Source organism: Pteropus medius, unplaced genomic scaffold (assembly GCF_902729225.1).
Source record: "Pteropus medius unplaced genomic scaffold, Ma_sr-lr_union100, whole genome shotgun sequence".
In the NCBI taxonomy this organism is placed as follows: domain Eukaryota; kingdom Metazoa; phylum Chordata; class Mammalia; order Chiroptera; family Pteropodidae; genus Pteropus; species Pteropus medius.
This window is the reverse complement of record NW_024344240.1, coordinates 5,624,368-5,640,690: the sequence shown is the minus strand read 5'-3', so window position 1 is coordinate 5,640,690 and position 16,323 is coordinate 5,624,368. Positions and strand designations below refer to the sequence as shown.

The 16,323-nt window shown below is 34.8% G+C and overlaps 1 protein-coding gene across 1 annotated transcript in view; it reads right to left on the bottom strand.

Moving 5' to 3' along the window:
• Positions 1–724: 724 nt before the first annotated feature.
• Positions 725–16,323, bottom strand: part of BPNT2 (3'(2'), 5'-bisphosphate nucleotidase 2) — a 30,322-nt gene continuing 14,723 nt past the window's right edge. The window contains exons 3-5 of the mRNA XM_039868906.1: positions 15,807–15,902; positions 8,145–8,306; positions 725–6,650 (exon numbers count right to left, since the gene is read on the bottom strand). Coding sequence (XP_039724840.1) covers positions 6,379–6,650; positions 8,145–8,306; positions 15,807–15,902 — 530 coding nt within the window. The 3' untranslated portion in view covers positions 725–6,378. The remainder of the gene's footprint in view (positions 6,651–8,144; positions 8,307–15,806; positions 15,903–16,323) is intronic.

The window sequence follows — 16,323 nt, the reverse complement described above, 5'->3', positions numbered from 1 at the left end:
AGAAAAATCATGTCACATTTGAAAGAATGTCAATTCATATTTTAAAAGTACAGCTAACAAAACAATGGGACAAAAAGCAGCTGTCAGTAGAAGAGAGGTGTGTAGTTGGCCAGTGATAGAATGACAGGCCGGTCTTACTCTTTTAAAGTTTGCTTTATTTATCCTCGAGGAAGCCGAATTGAAAACTAAAACATAAAGGAGCTAGAAGACCTCGTTTTCTTATCTACAAGACTTGAGAGAAACAAAAGCCTTGGATGTCTTTCTCATTGTACTTCTTCTATTACCACCTTTCTACAATCTTGTTCTTTTCTTCCTTTGCTCTTTTTCTATCCTCCATCTTCCTTTAAAAATAGCTAATAAAGGATTTAAAATAGTTTTCTTATAGCTATGTTTGTCACATACACGTTTTCAAACGATTTTTGTGAACATGCTAAGACAGAGAATCCCATAAAATTAAGAGTTCAAAAGCAGACCCATTCATAGTAATGAAAGCAGGACAGTTTCCAGGGCCTGGAGAGGGGGAACCAGGAGTGACTGTTCAATGGGAACAGAGTTTGGAACGATGAACAGGTTCTTCTGATGGAGAGTGGTGACAGCTGTACAACATTGTGAATGTATTTAATGCCCCTTGAATTGTATACTTAAAAGTGGTTAAAAAGAGAAATGTGCTATATGTATTTTACCATAGTTAAAAGAGGGGAAAAAAAGCAGATGCGACACACCATTTCAGACATGACCAATTTATTCAGAAAATTCATATTTCAGTTTGGCAAAGTATATTCAGGGGCATAATCATTTCATTGGAGGCAATCACATTTTCTAGAGCTAATAGGCCGTGGGGTAATATCTGAAGAAAGCAAAACTTTAAAAAATAATTTAGTGTGTATAGGGTGATGATCATAAATATTTGCAGAGGAAACAAAACAAGCAACTAGCTTACAGAACTGAGACATGAGAAATGCTAACGCTAGTAGTAACCTTTTATTCAATTTAATTCAACATACATGAAGCACCTAATTTGTTCAAGACACTGGGCTAGCTGCCAGGGTTGATGTGGAAACATAAAAATCACTAAGACATAATCCCTGTCCTTAAGTTTACAACAGCACATATGAAAATGAGTGTTATCGGTGAGGAACAAAAAAAACACTCTAAAAACAGGGCCGGGGGAGGAGGTTTACTTCCCAGTAGAGGTTGAAGTCTCAAGCTGGGGCCCCCGTTGGTGATGTGGGGGATGCACACCACGTAAATGAAACTGGTGTCTCAGCACATCTTAGCGACAGGAAACGGTCTAGTTCCTCCACAGCATAAATGTGTGAGAAGGGAAGGGGTATTCAAATTTTTATTTTAATCCCTCTTACCATCGATAGCCCCTTATATGAAAGAGATTGACAGTGAGGATAATAAAAACAAAGTTGGAAGAGGGACATAGATTGGAAAAAACCATTTCATAGTTTCAGTGTAAACTCAACCCCTCGTGTATATACATAGAGTAGCTTAAGTAACACCATCGAATGGGAAAAAAGCCACCAGCAGCGAGCGCCACAATTCATCATGGCAGAGCATGGTCTCTCCTATTGGACTATAAAGCCAGCTTTGGCTACTGCCAATGGTGGACGTACGAGTAGAAAGAAACTGAAGTCCACATTTTACACATAAAGTCCACAAACATTTCCTCTTTAACGTAAGTAAAGAAGAGGGCTTAGAAGAGATAACTCGGGGAGAGACGTGAAGTCTTTGTAGGTTAATTGATTTAATGATGACTTGGTATGCTATATTTCCTATTTCAAAAAATACAGGCTCTTTCTTGAATAATAACTTACTATGAGTACAACATACACCTCAAAAAAGATTAACGGAACATACTAATTAAACATCACAGTTTCTGCTTTTGCAATTTTACACAAATTACCATAATTATAAAGAACGCTTACAACACAATATATAACAAATTTTAATATTATCCATCATCCTTAACTTCTGAAAGTTTGACTTATATTATCTCAAAAGAAAACTATAAATCTCATTTTCCCACAGAATTAACTTACCACCAAACTTAAAAAAATAATTAAACTTAAGAAAAAGCTTTCCTATAAACCTTTCCCAATGGAAAATTGTAATGCAAACACCTGCCAGGCTTTGATGAAATAAAAATCAACAACTTACATGACCAACAGCACCTCATAAAACCACAACCTCCTTTTGTTAGCACAAATTTCAATTCTTCTTGCTCTCTTAGTAACTGGAACCAGACCCCCTTCCCTCCATCTAGGAACTGTTCTGGTTTATGTAATACAATGTACAGTATTTTTAAACATCAATAAATTGATATGGCACCATGAATAAACAGCTATTTTTTAAAACCAAAGTGACTCAGAGGACTAGAACAGATATAATAGCACACAGAAATGATTTAAAAGTAAAATTTTAAAAAATGTAATCTATCCTGGCCTTATGTTTATTGAAACTAAAAACCAAAGGATAAAGTATCATTTTAGACCTATGTACATCAAGATGCCAGTTATAAAAATGTACTTTAGCTGTAAATGCTAGATTATGCAAAAATAATTTTTATCAACTTTAACTTTAATGAATTTTCCCCAACTCTAATATTAAAAACATTAAAAGAACTTAAATTTTAATGGCAAAAGTTTCTGTTTTCCCCATCTGTTAAAAAAAAGGTTTTGTTTTCCCTTATTAACATACAATGCCCTATTGTTAAGGCACAACTTTTTTAAAATAAAAATGAAACCATAGATTAGGTTTATTTTACACAACAGTTACAAGACAGACTTTTTATTGGCAAATATTAAAAATAATTAATTACATTGGAAATTTGACCAAGATCTAAAATGAAAACTCATTGTTTCTATCCAGGAGGAATCAGCACATAACCAAGATAAGTACTTGCAGCTAGAATAATCCAAATAGCTTCTGTTGTTAACTTGCCACAGATTGTCTCCATAAGGCCCTTTGCAAGGTGTTATCAAGGAGAGGCAAGCTGGATAGTCTTTTCTGAGGGATAGGGAGGGGGTGGCATCCCGCTTTCTTTTGTGTTTGGGCTATCGGGGACAGCTGTCACCTTCAAAGCCCAAGGGAAATCCAAGTTTTGAATTAAACACCTGAGCAAGGGCAGAGTTCCTGATCACAGAGGTCAGGGCAATTGTTGGTTCTGCACTCTTCCTCTGCTATTCTTCCCCTGAGCTACCTTTCCTTTTTCTCAACCTTTCTTTGGCCACTGCCCCTCTCCCACTTTCTCTGACCCAGTTTGCACAAGATTCAAAGAAAGCGCCCAGCAAACAGGAAGAGTTTGCACAATTGTTACTTAAAACACACACCAAAATGCTTGTTACTTTATTATATAGCTATAAACAGTTCATTTGAATATTGATTTAAAATGAAGAAAAAAACCCACTAAAACTGAGGAGGACAACTGAATACCAAAGACAAATATGACCCATCTTGTAGGCTCTTGTAATCTCACCTGAAACAGGCATACACATATGAAAACTAATAGAAAAATCACGTTTTCTCAACTCTCTTATTTTCTGCATTTTCATTCTTTGAAGAGTCAGAAGAAATGCTTTACAAAGACAGAAGCATTGGATTAGACTTGACTGTAAAGCTTTGTGGTTTTGAAGGTGATTTTCCTTTACTTTTTGAGGAGTCTTTGAAAAATAAGTCAACTTCCCCAGATTGAGCTCCTTCACTGGGAACTTTACTAGTGTCTCAGTTCTACCCTGATTTCAGCAGCCAATCTTGAGAGAAATGTCTATGAAAGAATTCCTTGATGAGTGATGGGGAAGACTAAATTGGTTAAGAAAGAGGAGCAGGAATAAAAGAACATTGAGCTAGGGAGACAGGGAACGAGGTAGAAATGAAGAGAGGCAGAGGAAGGGGACAGCTGATGGCTACTGAGGTTATTGATGCAGCTGCTTTTAGTAAATGTGATGTGTAAAACTCAATTTTAAGGGAATATTTTCCTCTAAATAAGGGCAAAATGAGAGAAAGGGAAGACAAAATGTTGGGGAGGTGAGGATCACTAAAAGTAAACTCTAGTTATTTTGCTACATTTTAGAAATAATTTTATTTATGTAATTCTAGGAAATATTACATGCCTCACTTATTCATGAAGGTGTTTTACTGGCATGTTCTAGTATAATAATGACTCACATAAATATAAATACTGTTGTTTGTAGTTATATTAGTTCTGTAATATATACTGATTTTTAGAAACAAAAAAATTTAAAAATGAACTTTCTATAAAAGCACTTAAAAATCACTAGTAACTAGACTACACCCAACATATTATAAAAATGCATTTAACTGACAGCCAATATCATAATTTTTGCACACAAGCCCTTCACAAAGTCATTATCTATATGCAGATTAATGAAATTAAAAATAAAACCAAAGCAATCATATGATATTGGGGGAAAAACCCAACTCCGATTAAATTTCACTTCTCACTATGCCAGTCCTATTTCCTTAAGTTTGAAATATTACAATGACACAAATGCTTTTATACCACAGGACTCTGAAAATAGCACATATGTTTGCCATCTCTCCTGAGAAAAAAGAATTCCTTCATCTCAGTGCAAAGTAAAAAGATGAGGTCCTCATATCCTGTTCAGAATCCTAAGTTCCATTCAAATATCAAGCGTTCCAACTACCAAAACTTTGAATAAATTTTCACTGAATAAAAGCCTACCTAATGAGGCCTACTACTCTCAGATTCATGACCAGTTGCTTGAGATCAGGTGGAAATGTACATCATACTAGATTCAATTCCCTAATGAGGAATTAAAGGGCTGGACAGTATAATATGCAAACCTAAAATTGTATGCAAATTCCATCAGCTGAGAATGTCCACTCTTTGGTCATTTATACCTCTAGGATAGGAAAATAAATAAAAAGTTGCTGTAGAATTAAAAAGTTAAAAAAAAAAAAAATTACCATAAGAAATCCCTCTCCTTATCAGTGTTATAGAATACAGGGACATCAAAGTCACATGAAATAATAGTATTTGTATACATGAAGTTTTCAGATATCACCATGAGAGAAATCAGACATTCCAATGATAGTTCACAAAGCAAGATTCTAATTAGTGACTCAGTGAAAATGTCAAAACCTTTCTTCCAACCAGATTCTGCATACTGAATAGGAAAAAAAATGCATCAAAAAGTAACTTGAATCTTCATTATTTTAATCTGAAAGGAAACTATAAAATATCTAAAAAGTTATTACTTTGAGAGTTTAGTTAGGTTAGATCCATTTATTAACGGTAAAAGCAACCATGACAAAAGCAACCATAAATCATTCTTGATGAGAGAATCCCTACATACAAACCTGGCAAATTTTTTCAAAGTACTGAAACAAAGCTTTTGGAAATAATAAAAGCTAGCTCAATTCATATAGTTTCAAATAACTTTCAATTAATAGTTAGGATCATTTATATTTTCGTAGTGCTTTATAGCACATTTTGTCCCTAATGAGAAAATGTATCAAAATGCTAGTGCTAATGTTGAAACCTTAATCCAAACCTTACAGGTTAAAGGCTTAATGTTGGTCAAGAAGGAAAGGATGGAATCATGCACTGTCTGTAGGGCAAATGAAAATCAACAGCAAGATGGCAGAAAAGTTGATACGAACACACTTTTCTTTGCAGAAACAAAACAAAACACACACACACTGAAATTACAATGCAACCATCATATATCTATATTCTCTACTAGCTGGTGAACCTGTTATTAAATTTCAAAAAAAAAGTTAAGATTTTTCTATCTTAATCCATAAGAAATATTCGGTAACAGATAAATAGAGCATTTGTTGCATATTAATGAATGTGTGGCTTCTTGTGCTTTCCATCTGAATTAGGGGTAAAGCCCCCAAATTACTTTATTTTCAATGAGATATAAGTATAAAGTAATATTAAACATTTACATGAAATCAATCCTTTCTTCAGCCCAATTCTACATGAAAATACTAATAGTGAAGTTTCATGATGCTGTGTGAAAATGGTGACTCATAACAATGTAGACTCAGCTATAGATTTTAATTCACAAATATATATATATATATATACACACATATATATATGTGTATATATATGTATATATATATATATATGCACGCCTTGTGTATGACAACTGTACGAAAATAGTCTCAAAAATAAAGACAATACTTGAGACACGAAGCAACCCATCTTCCCTGATCTTGCATCTTATTACAGGGAAAATAAGTCTCTGATGCTTCATAAATACTTTAAAAAGTCTGGGATGGCCTTAACCATGCATAGTTTCCACCAATCCTTTGAAGCCTCCAGAGTCTCCGGATGACCGCTCAGCTCTGGAAGAGCTGCGATCTGTAATCAGCTTCTTATTTATGCCCTGTCTTCTCCAGATCTGGGAGTTTTCTGACTAGAGCTTGGTGGTTCATTCTGATGCTGGCCAGGAGCCCTCCTTCGATGCCGTCAGAACCAGTGTAACTGATTTCTTCGCCACTCAGGGTAGTCATATGCCCCCCAAGGGCTTTTAAGATGGCATTGCCAGCACATATATCCCATTTTTTTATGTATGTCACATGAATATATAGATCAGCTTTTTCTTGACTTTTATCAGGCACATCCAAGAGCGCTAAAACTTTATAACCTAAAAGATAAACAAAGAACTTACGTTATTGTTAGAAAGATTTAAAGAAAGTAGTTTACTCTTTTTGAGTACCATATTAAAAATAACAGCACAGGGTGTGTAGGATCTCTCTATACTATCTTTGCAACTTAAATCTAAAACGATTTAAAAGTTGTTTTTTTTTTAAAGTAACAGTACAGACATTAAATCTAATTGAGCAAAAAATATACTGCAAAGTAACTTGTTAAGGTATTCTCAAGTATAACCACATATATGTCTATAATCTTTTAAATTTACACCTACTCTGTGATTGTTTTCTATAAAATGATACATTCGGTACATAGCATTTCCTATGGGAGATAACACTGAAATAAACACTCATAGGTTTCACTTGAATAAAGGGTGGATTTGAAAGAAGAGAATACAAAATAACACTACTATCTTACTTCCTATTTGTAATGAAGCAGAATTTAAAAATAAGATAATAAAATGAAACAACCACAGGAGAAACAGGGTCTAGAACCTGGTTTATCCCATTCCTACTAAGTATTTTGGCCATTACCTTTCAAACCAATCTACCTAATGGAGAGCTTATAACAAAGTCATATTAAGCAAGGCAGATATATGCAATCAGTAAACTAAAACTATTAGGCTTAAAAATTAATAAGCATTATTTTTCCCTTTATTACTGTGCTGAAAAGGTTTTCAAACAAATGTTTCTGACCATTATTTGCTATTTATTTGAATTAAAACACCTTTATCATATTAAACAGCACTCAAAACAGGGGTGAGCAAATGGCCTATGAACCAAATCCAGGCTGTGGCCTATTTTTACATGGCCCTCAAAGTAGGAATGATTTTTATAATTTTAAAGGGTGGTTTAAGAAACAAAACAAAAAACAGTATGCAATAAGGACTATAAGGCCTAAGGTATATACTATCTGGTCTTTCAGAAAAAGTTAGCTGACCCCTAATCTATAACATAGCCAATACGATAGTACAGAATATACATTAAGTTAGCTAGGTGGGCACTGGACTCTGGCTCAGCATGGACATATAAGCTGGGAGTTCCAGGGTGGAAAAAGCAACCCAGGGATTAGCCATTCTAATAACACTGTGATGGTTCCTAGCATCCCTCTGCCATACGAAGCATCGCAATGTACTTGGATTTTTTCTTCTCACCCTGATATTCCTAGAGTTAAACTACCAGGATAATTATTCATATATAAATATATGACCATCACTGACAGTAACATGACTGACAGGAAGATGCTTTTGAGGACCAGAAATCACTACTGTAAAATTGTTTCTATTGGGAGACTGTTTCTAACAAGAAGGCATGTACAACTGAAATCTGACCCTAGAAATAACCAAGTAGGAGACCACGCCTGTTTTGACAGTACACCATCCACTGCCGTTTTCTTCCCAAGCGTGGGGCAACCAAATCTTTTTCCTGACAGAGCCTCAGCCATGCCTGGAACACTTTACAGGCATCACAGGGCGGGAGGAACATACCAGCACCACCAGCCGGGATAATTGTAGTCTGGTTTCCGAAAGTCTGAAGAGCAACCTGTTTGACCATTCCCGAATGGGAGCGAGACACAACGATCCTCGGGGTCTTCTCATTGTAGTAAGTGCGGGCTTTCACATTTGACCCACCATCTACCATTGCCCAAGCTGTAAAGCAAACAGAATATCCATTAATAGCAGTAGGGTTTTGTTTTGTTTTTAGCAGTAGGGTTTTTAAAACTACAACTCAAAGTATTAAGAATGAATGAAAAAATATCCTCTTCCACAGAATTACTTGTATTTTTTTCCAAAACAGAAAGCTTTATTTTTTTTCTAAGTACAAAGTAATATGTTTGTTTTTTTCTACATTAAAACAAGCATGTTTTTAGATAAAGCTAAAAAAGGCCATATAATCCTGCCCAGCCAGAGGTAATAACTACTAAATAATTAGCTTAAGAACTCCTAGGCTCGAGATCCCTGTGGGGTGGCTGCTGAGTTTTCACTGAGATCACACTGGAACTGAATCTCACCATGAATCTAGCTACCTTCCCTCCCTTCCACAAAATTAATCCCAAGAGCACAGCCTGTAAACATCCTGCATGCTAATCTCCATCTCAAAATCTGATTTCTGGGGAACCCAACCTGTGACAACCTATGACATAAGCACAACTAATCACCCTGGATAATTCAAATGTTACAACTGTTAAAGAGGTCAGTTAGGTTTACATATCTCCTTTACCAAACAGTATAAAAAGAAAAAAAGCTCTAGACTTCAAAATAGCACAGTTTTTAAGAAGGTGAGGAGACTCTAGAGATGGCTTGAAATGTTTTTCTTGTTTTGGAAGATCTTCACTGTCTACCAAACTATACAAGAAAACAAGCCTACTCAGAATTACCCCGATTAGACTGTTGTTCTAGCAATCACTGGCAATGGGATAAAATACAGTCCACCATGGCTAGCGATGAACGCAGCTCCCTTACTACTTATTCCTGACTGCAGAAAAAAATTTTAAAAATTAACAGAGTCTGGGTTTCTGAGTTCCCCAAAGATGATGGCAGTCTCTCGGACTCTTCTCCCACTTCTTTCTAAAAACCCTACACAGCAACAGGGAGAGTAAATATAAACACCCATAATCAATACCAATAAGTAGAAAACAGAGGATAGCTATCAACCAGAATTTATGAGACAGAAGGGGAGTAAATACCAAAGATCAGCACAGTGAGCGCCATAGCTGACATCACTGTGGGGAATATGGCAGGAGCTTCATAGAAGCATCAAGAAGTCAGAGGGCTCTGGCTGTAGAACTCAGATAACATCGGCTAGGGTTTCTCCCCAGAAGAAAAGGTGCCATCCAAAATGAGTTACTGAAAGCAGGCGGGAAACTTGGCAATAGAGCAGTGAGAAGACAAAGAGGCTTGGAGAAGACATGGAACCAAGAGTGAAATCTTAATAAGACGCTGGCTGACGCATGACATCTTTTAGGATTTTTAGGACGTCTCTCCAAAAGAGAGAAGATCTGGAAGACAGCAGACAACTAAAGTGAAGGAAGGGGTTGAAGATAAAACTCTACAGAAACAACACAGGATCCAACAAGAAGAAATGTGAAAACAAAAAAAGATGCCTAAAATAAAGATAATGCCTTTCTCATGCTAACATAAAGGGAAACTCCTGAACTGGGAATCACCATCCTCCACTGGATTCCACAGTAGCTGGCCCAAATATGAATAAAAAGTGTCCACTGAAAAACAGAATCACAAAACACAGAGAATGAAAATTAAAACACTTTGGGCTACTTAAAAGTTTCTACAAAGCAGAGGAAAACTATAACACAACATTCTAACTTGATTCAAAATAAATAAACAAGCAATAAATAAAAAAGAATGTTATGAAATAAGCAAATAAAAAAATCTCAAGAAAAGATGAACAAGAAGATATGAAATGGAAACTCATATAACATAGGAAATTGAAAATGCAAAATCACTGAAGACTTAATGCTAAATCACAGAATATACAAAGGACAACAGACTTACCGGGAAGCATAGCAAGCAATGTGACAAGCAAAAAGTAAGAGAAACAAGTTAATAGATAAAAGGGACCAGAAAGAAAGTGATAGATATGGAAGCCAGTGAAAGAAAGGTCAACAAACATATATTAGGAGTCCCTGAAAAAGAAAAACAAAATAATAAAACAGAACTAATTTTTAAAATTATGAATCGAGAAAATGTCCCTGAAATAAAAGAATACCTAAATGTTCACACTGAGAGGCATACTATATAGACATTTGCCCAGTATGCCAACTCTGAATCTGAGATATGTTATAGTTCTATTATTAGACTTTAAAGAGAAAGTTATTTGGCCCTCCTGGCAAAAAGACCAAGACGCTTAAAAAGAAAAGAAAATTAGGTTATCAGCCTTTTTGCCAACACAAATAAACATGCACCTGTACAGATTACCAGTTTCTACTAGTTAACCAAGAAAAAAGAATGCACAGTGGGCTGAAGAGTGTCCTACCAAAATTCATTTCTACCCAGAACCTTCAGAATGTGACTTCGTTTAGAAATAGGGTCTTTGCAGATATAATTAAAGTTGCGGTCATACTGGATTAGAGTGGGCCCTAAATTCAATGACTGGTGTTCTTTATAAGAGACAAAGAAATACATAGAAAAAAACATGACCACAGAGGCACGGACTGGAGTAATGTGTCTACAGAGCAAGGAAGTCCAGGGAATGGCCTGGAGCCACCAAAAGCTGGAAGAGAGAAGAAAGAATTCCTTCGGTGAGTCTTCAGAGAAAGAGTGACACTGCTTACACCTTGATATCAGACTTCTGACCTCCAGAACTGCAAGAAAATAAGTTTCTATTGTTTTAATCACCCAGTCTGTGTTCATCTATCATGGCATCCCTAGGAAATAAATACAGGGCGAATCAAAGATTTTATAACTAGCCAAGAGGTCTTTCGAGCACTAAGGCTATAGAAAAAGCTTTACCCATGTAAGAACTCAGGTAATGTCACATCCATTAGCTAGCACTCCTGAGGTACTGAGGAAAAACTTTATTCAATCAAGTGAAGACTGAGGAACTCTCAGCAAAAGCACTGTTGGTTAGCACTGAATAAATTTAACTGTGAATTTAAGAGGAAACCAAAGACATTAACAAAGGTGGGAGAATAAAGGTGAGCAAATGTTATCTCATAGTTGACTGGTGAGAATCCAAGTATCATTTAAATATGAAGAGTTAGAGAGTAAAAAGATAAATATTTAAAAAGATATGACTGACTAAGATGGGATGGTGGTCAAGGAGGCCAAAATAAGCTGACTTAATTGTTCCTCGTAGGAAAGAACGAACGGATAATATCTAAGAAAAAAAAAAGATGATGTAATGGTATTTTTTAAGGTGTTAGTAAAAGTGAGCAACAATGACAGCAAAAACGAAACAAATTTAACTCATATAACTATAGTTGAATCAAAATGACTATATAAAAATCCCATCAGATCATAAGACTACCAAAAAAAGAAAAAGAAAAAAGAGAAAGCCTGCTCTTCCCCACCTTCCCCCACCAAAAATTATTTGTTTCCACTGGAGATAGTTTTCACCCCAACTCCTTACTTGAAAACCGGTAAAGGGAAAGAGTTAAGCATTTATCTTACTACATTTCAAGTTAAATAACTTCAGTTCATAGAGAAATTTCCCTTATAGAATTACAGCTAGGATATGTAGGGGAAAAAAAAAAAGAATTAGAAAATCCCATTTTATATCTTTAATAGATCTTAATACTATTACATGAAAGGTTTAATAGAATCTCAATTTCAAATTGTGTCAAAATCTCTCTAGATTACCTGTTTGTAGAAATAGAATCAAAATAATTTTATAACAGAGATCTGGTCATGACCATTTTAATCATCTTAGAGTCATTAATAGGGAGACAAGATATTTATTATATGACATGTAATATGATGCAGTAGGAAGTCCATGAAGAATATCTACAATGTATTCTTGACAAAAATGCTTAACCTTAATGCAATCGAGGTTCCAGAATTAATTTGTACTTTGTAAGAAAAGATGTAAAAGTAGTTAAACGACACTCTGAGGAAAGAGAAGACTCAAAAAGGCAGGACATTCTATGAAGACTGGCCTGGTCTCCTCAAGGAGTCAATGTCATGGGGAAAAGGGGGCTGGGGGTTGTTCTAGTTTAAGAGAATGTAACATAGTGACCTAACAATCAAAAGAAATACTTGTCACTTGACTGGATCTTGGTTTGAAGTAACCAGCTGTAAACTCCACTACAGGAACAATTGGGGAAAAATATGAATATTGGATCGATTAGGAATAATTTTTAATGTTATTATAATATTAATAGTACAGTTCTATAGAAAGTTCCTTCTTTAGAGATGCATACTGAAATATATAGGAGTAAAATGTCATGATTTTTGTAATTTTCTTTAAAGTACACAACCTTCTCCCCCAAAAAAGAAAAAAGAGTAACTATATAAAAATGTTATCAACTGTTAGATCTGGATGAAAGAGTCCAGCAGTCCTTATGCAAGAGGGATACGTTCCAAGACGCCCACTGGATGCCTAAACTGCACAGTACAGAACCCTTTTTAAATTGATTTTTTCCTATACGTACATATGAATGAAAAGTTTAATTTATAAATTAGACACAGTAAAAGATTAACACCAATATCTAACAAAATAGAACAATTATAACAACATACTGTAATAAAAGTTATGTGAAAGCAGTCTCTCTCTGATAACCGAGAGGTGACTAACAGGTGGGCAGCATGTACGGTGTGGATAAAAGGATGGGCAAGAGGGTGATTCACAGCCTGGGTGGAATGAAGCAGGATGACACATGATTTCATCTCTACTCATAAGGAAGAGCAATTTCACTACTCATAAGGAAGAGCAATTTTAAATTTATGAATTGTTTATTTCTGGAATTTTCCATTTAATATTTTTGTACTGGCTGATCTCAGGCAACTGAAACCACAGAAAAACAAAACTGCAATAAGGGGGGGATACTGTATATAGTAATTCATTATAATTTTTTTATTTGAAATTACTCATAATAAAAGTCTAGGAAAAAGAAATAAAAGGAAAAAAATCCTCTAAATTCTTTTTAGAAATGATCAAAAAAATATGGTTTTACTAAGAAGTGAATTTACAATGTTATATCTCTAGAGGTCAGTATTGTATAAGAGAATAGAGAGCATCGCTCAGATTATATCAGAATAATTTTAGGTAACAGTTACTAATTTACTATTTCAAAAAATATGTCATGTTATATAAACTCAAAACATTCAGTATGGACAAAATTATTTCAATTGCCTTAAAAATACAGAAAGTGCTTAAATATTAACGACTGATGATGAGGTAAATAGTGATAAGGTAAAATAACAGCTAATAAAATGTGTTTATTCTAAGATAATGCTTAAAAAAAATCCAGTAGGAAATAAAAAGTGGGTGGTACTTTGCTACAAACTTCAGACATTATAACTTATTTTTAATAGCTACAAATTTTCAGAGTGGATATACTAATACATTTATACATCACTTCATTACATTACTATTCATGTCTCTTGCTTCTAAAATTTCAAACTCAATGAATGAATTATAATTAAATCTGATATGAATTTTGCTCTAACTACTGCTAGCAACATTATCTCCCTTCTGTTCATTATAGTCAAGTGTGGCTAAATTCTGGTAAACATACAATATTTGACAGTTGGTACTCTGCTAACATCAATATAGTTTGGATCTGAAAATAGTCCAAGAAGAGTGTATAAGTCAAACAAACCTTTGATCCTGGAACAGAATTTACTGATTTTTTTGGAATGTCTGCTGACTAGCAAACACCTTATGTTCTAGCATGCTGGGCTAGTCAGCTGCATCACAGAAGAAAGGGCATTTTATTAGTAACTTACAAAGACATTTTTGGAACATGACTTGCTCCTAAGTTAGAGACTTTGGCTTTTTTATTCTAAGGGAGGAAAGCCTATTGGGAAGAAATACATATTCTTATGGAATAAAGATTTTTTTAAATTGGCATTTTATTATCCCAATTTTCCCTGCTAAAATAAACAGATGTGGAAACTAGGGCCCAAAGAACATGAATCTATTTGTCTATCTAATGTCAATTTCCTCCGAATTTCCTTTACTATGGTTCCGATTCTTTGGAGTAGTGGGCTCTGTTTGCAGCTAAGGATGCCATGTGACATTTGACCAACGAGATGAGGAAGAGAGCTTCAAATTAATACAAAGAACAGCTGGCACAGATCTTTTGTCTCTCTTCTTCCCTCTTTCTTCCTGCCTAGAATAGACCCACGGTAACTGTAAGCACCCATCTTTGTAAGCACGCAAACAAAAAGCCATTTTCAAAGATAAAAAAAAAAACACAAAAAACGAAAAGAGGAGTCAGGTGCTTATCAGTATCATAAAGCCATAGAACAAACCCTACTTACTTTCTGGCTGTCTTACTAGGTGAGAAACATAAAGCCCTTACTTGTTTTACTTGTTTAACCACTGTAATCAGATTTACTTTACATGCAGTAAAATGCAATCCTAAGTGGTATAGAAAAGGCAATGAGAGACTGTTAAGAGACTAAGAGAGGGCTTCAAAGACTAAAGGCCTGTACTTAACTTTATATGCCCATTTTCTATTTTTATTTTTAAAAAAGCTACTGTAATTCCTATTTTATATTTTTTCTAGAGTTGTTTTGAGGCTAAGAATTCATGTAAGTGCACTTCATAAACTGTGAAAATACTAAACAAATGTAAGACAGGAATGAGTGGTTAGCTCTTATAGTAACATTTTGAACCGTATGGTTTTCATGGTAAGAACTGCTAAGCCCTTTTTATGATTTACTTAAAAAAGATGATAACATTTTGCTTGTCACAGTTATCTATTGAAAAGTTCAAATGAGATAACATTAAGTATAATGCAAATTGTTAAATACTATACAAATGTTAGGAATCATGGAGTTATTATTATAAAAGTGGTGTGATTTAGTGATTTGCATAAAATTCCTGGGTTGATTCCTCCACTAATTTAGCTGGATGAGCTTGAGGAATGTGCCAAATTTCCAAGTTTCATTTTTTCACCTTTAGTGGGAATACCAATAGTAACCATGTCTCTCCTTCACGAGCTGTATTAAGCGTAGCATTACTGTTAAACTATACCCCAATGCTTTCCCTATTTCCCCTGTGTGACGGATCACTGAAGTTTAGCTTGGATGACCACTACTAAAATAAAGACTACATTTCTTAGTCCCTCTTGTGGCTGGGTTCTAGTTATGTTTTAATCAATGAAATGTGAATTGAAGTGACTCACACAATTTACAGGTCAAACCCTCAGTGAGTCCTTATTCCCAGAAACCACAAAAGAGACAGAGAGGTCCTCAGCTGCTGGGGAGTCCATAACCAGCTGTGCTCATCAACACACACAAAGAATCTCTCATTTTCATTAAACAGTTTCTGTCCTCTAAAGAAAGTTTAGAAAGCTCTGCTCTGTCAGTATTATGAGTACCAACAATAAAATCCTCACTGTATCCAGTGACGGGGACTGACTCTAATAATTACTGAGCTACAATTCTGAAATTCTGACAGGATGGTTAAGTGTGAGACAAATGATTTAATAACATTAACTCTTACTCTAACATATTTCTTACCTGTATATTCAGAAAATGGCTTATGTATTACTCCTAGCACAGGTTTACCGTTTACAGCCACACACACCATAGTAGTGACATACTTTCGAAGATCCTCTATGAGAAAAAAATGACCAACAAACAAAACACGCAATCGTCAAAGTACATATATAAATTCAGGATACAATGTTATATTTTGTTTATTAAAAATTATTAAAAATTTATATACTTGAAATGTCTTTCTTAGTCAACAACTCTAGCAAAAATTGTCTAGCAATGAGAGCCAATTTAAGGAAGTAGCTGAGTTTTGGTTTTGTAAGCAAATTACCTGGGTTATTTTCCCAGCCTGCCATTTTATTATCTGCATATCTTTGAGGAAATTATTTAAATTCAGTTTCCTCATCTGTAAAATACAGACCATGTAGTTAAGAACCCACCTTTAGGTATAAATTAAAATAATTTTTAATTTTAGCATTAAATTTAAAAATCAAGCACTTAGAATAGCCCCTGCACAAGGGATGTACTCACTATATATTAT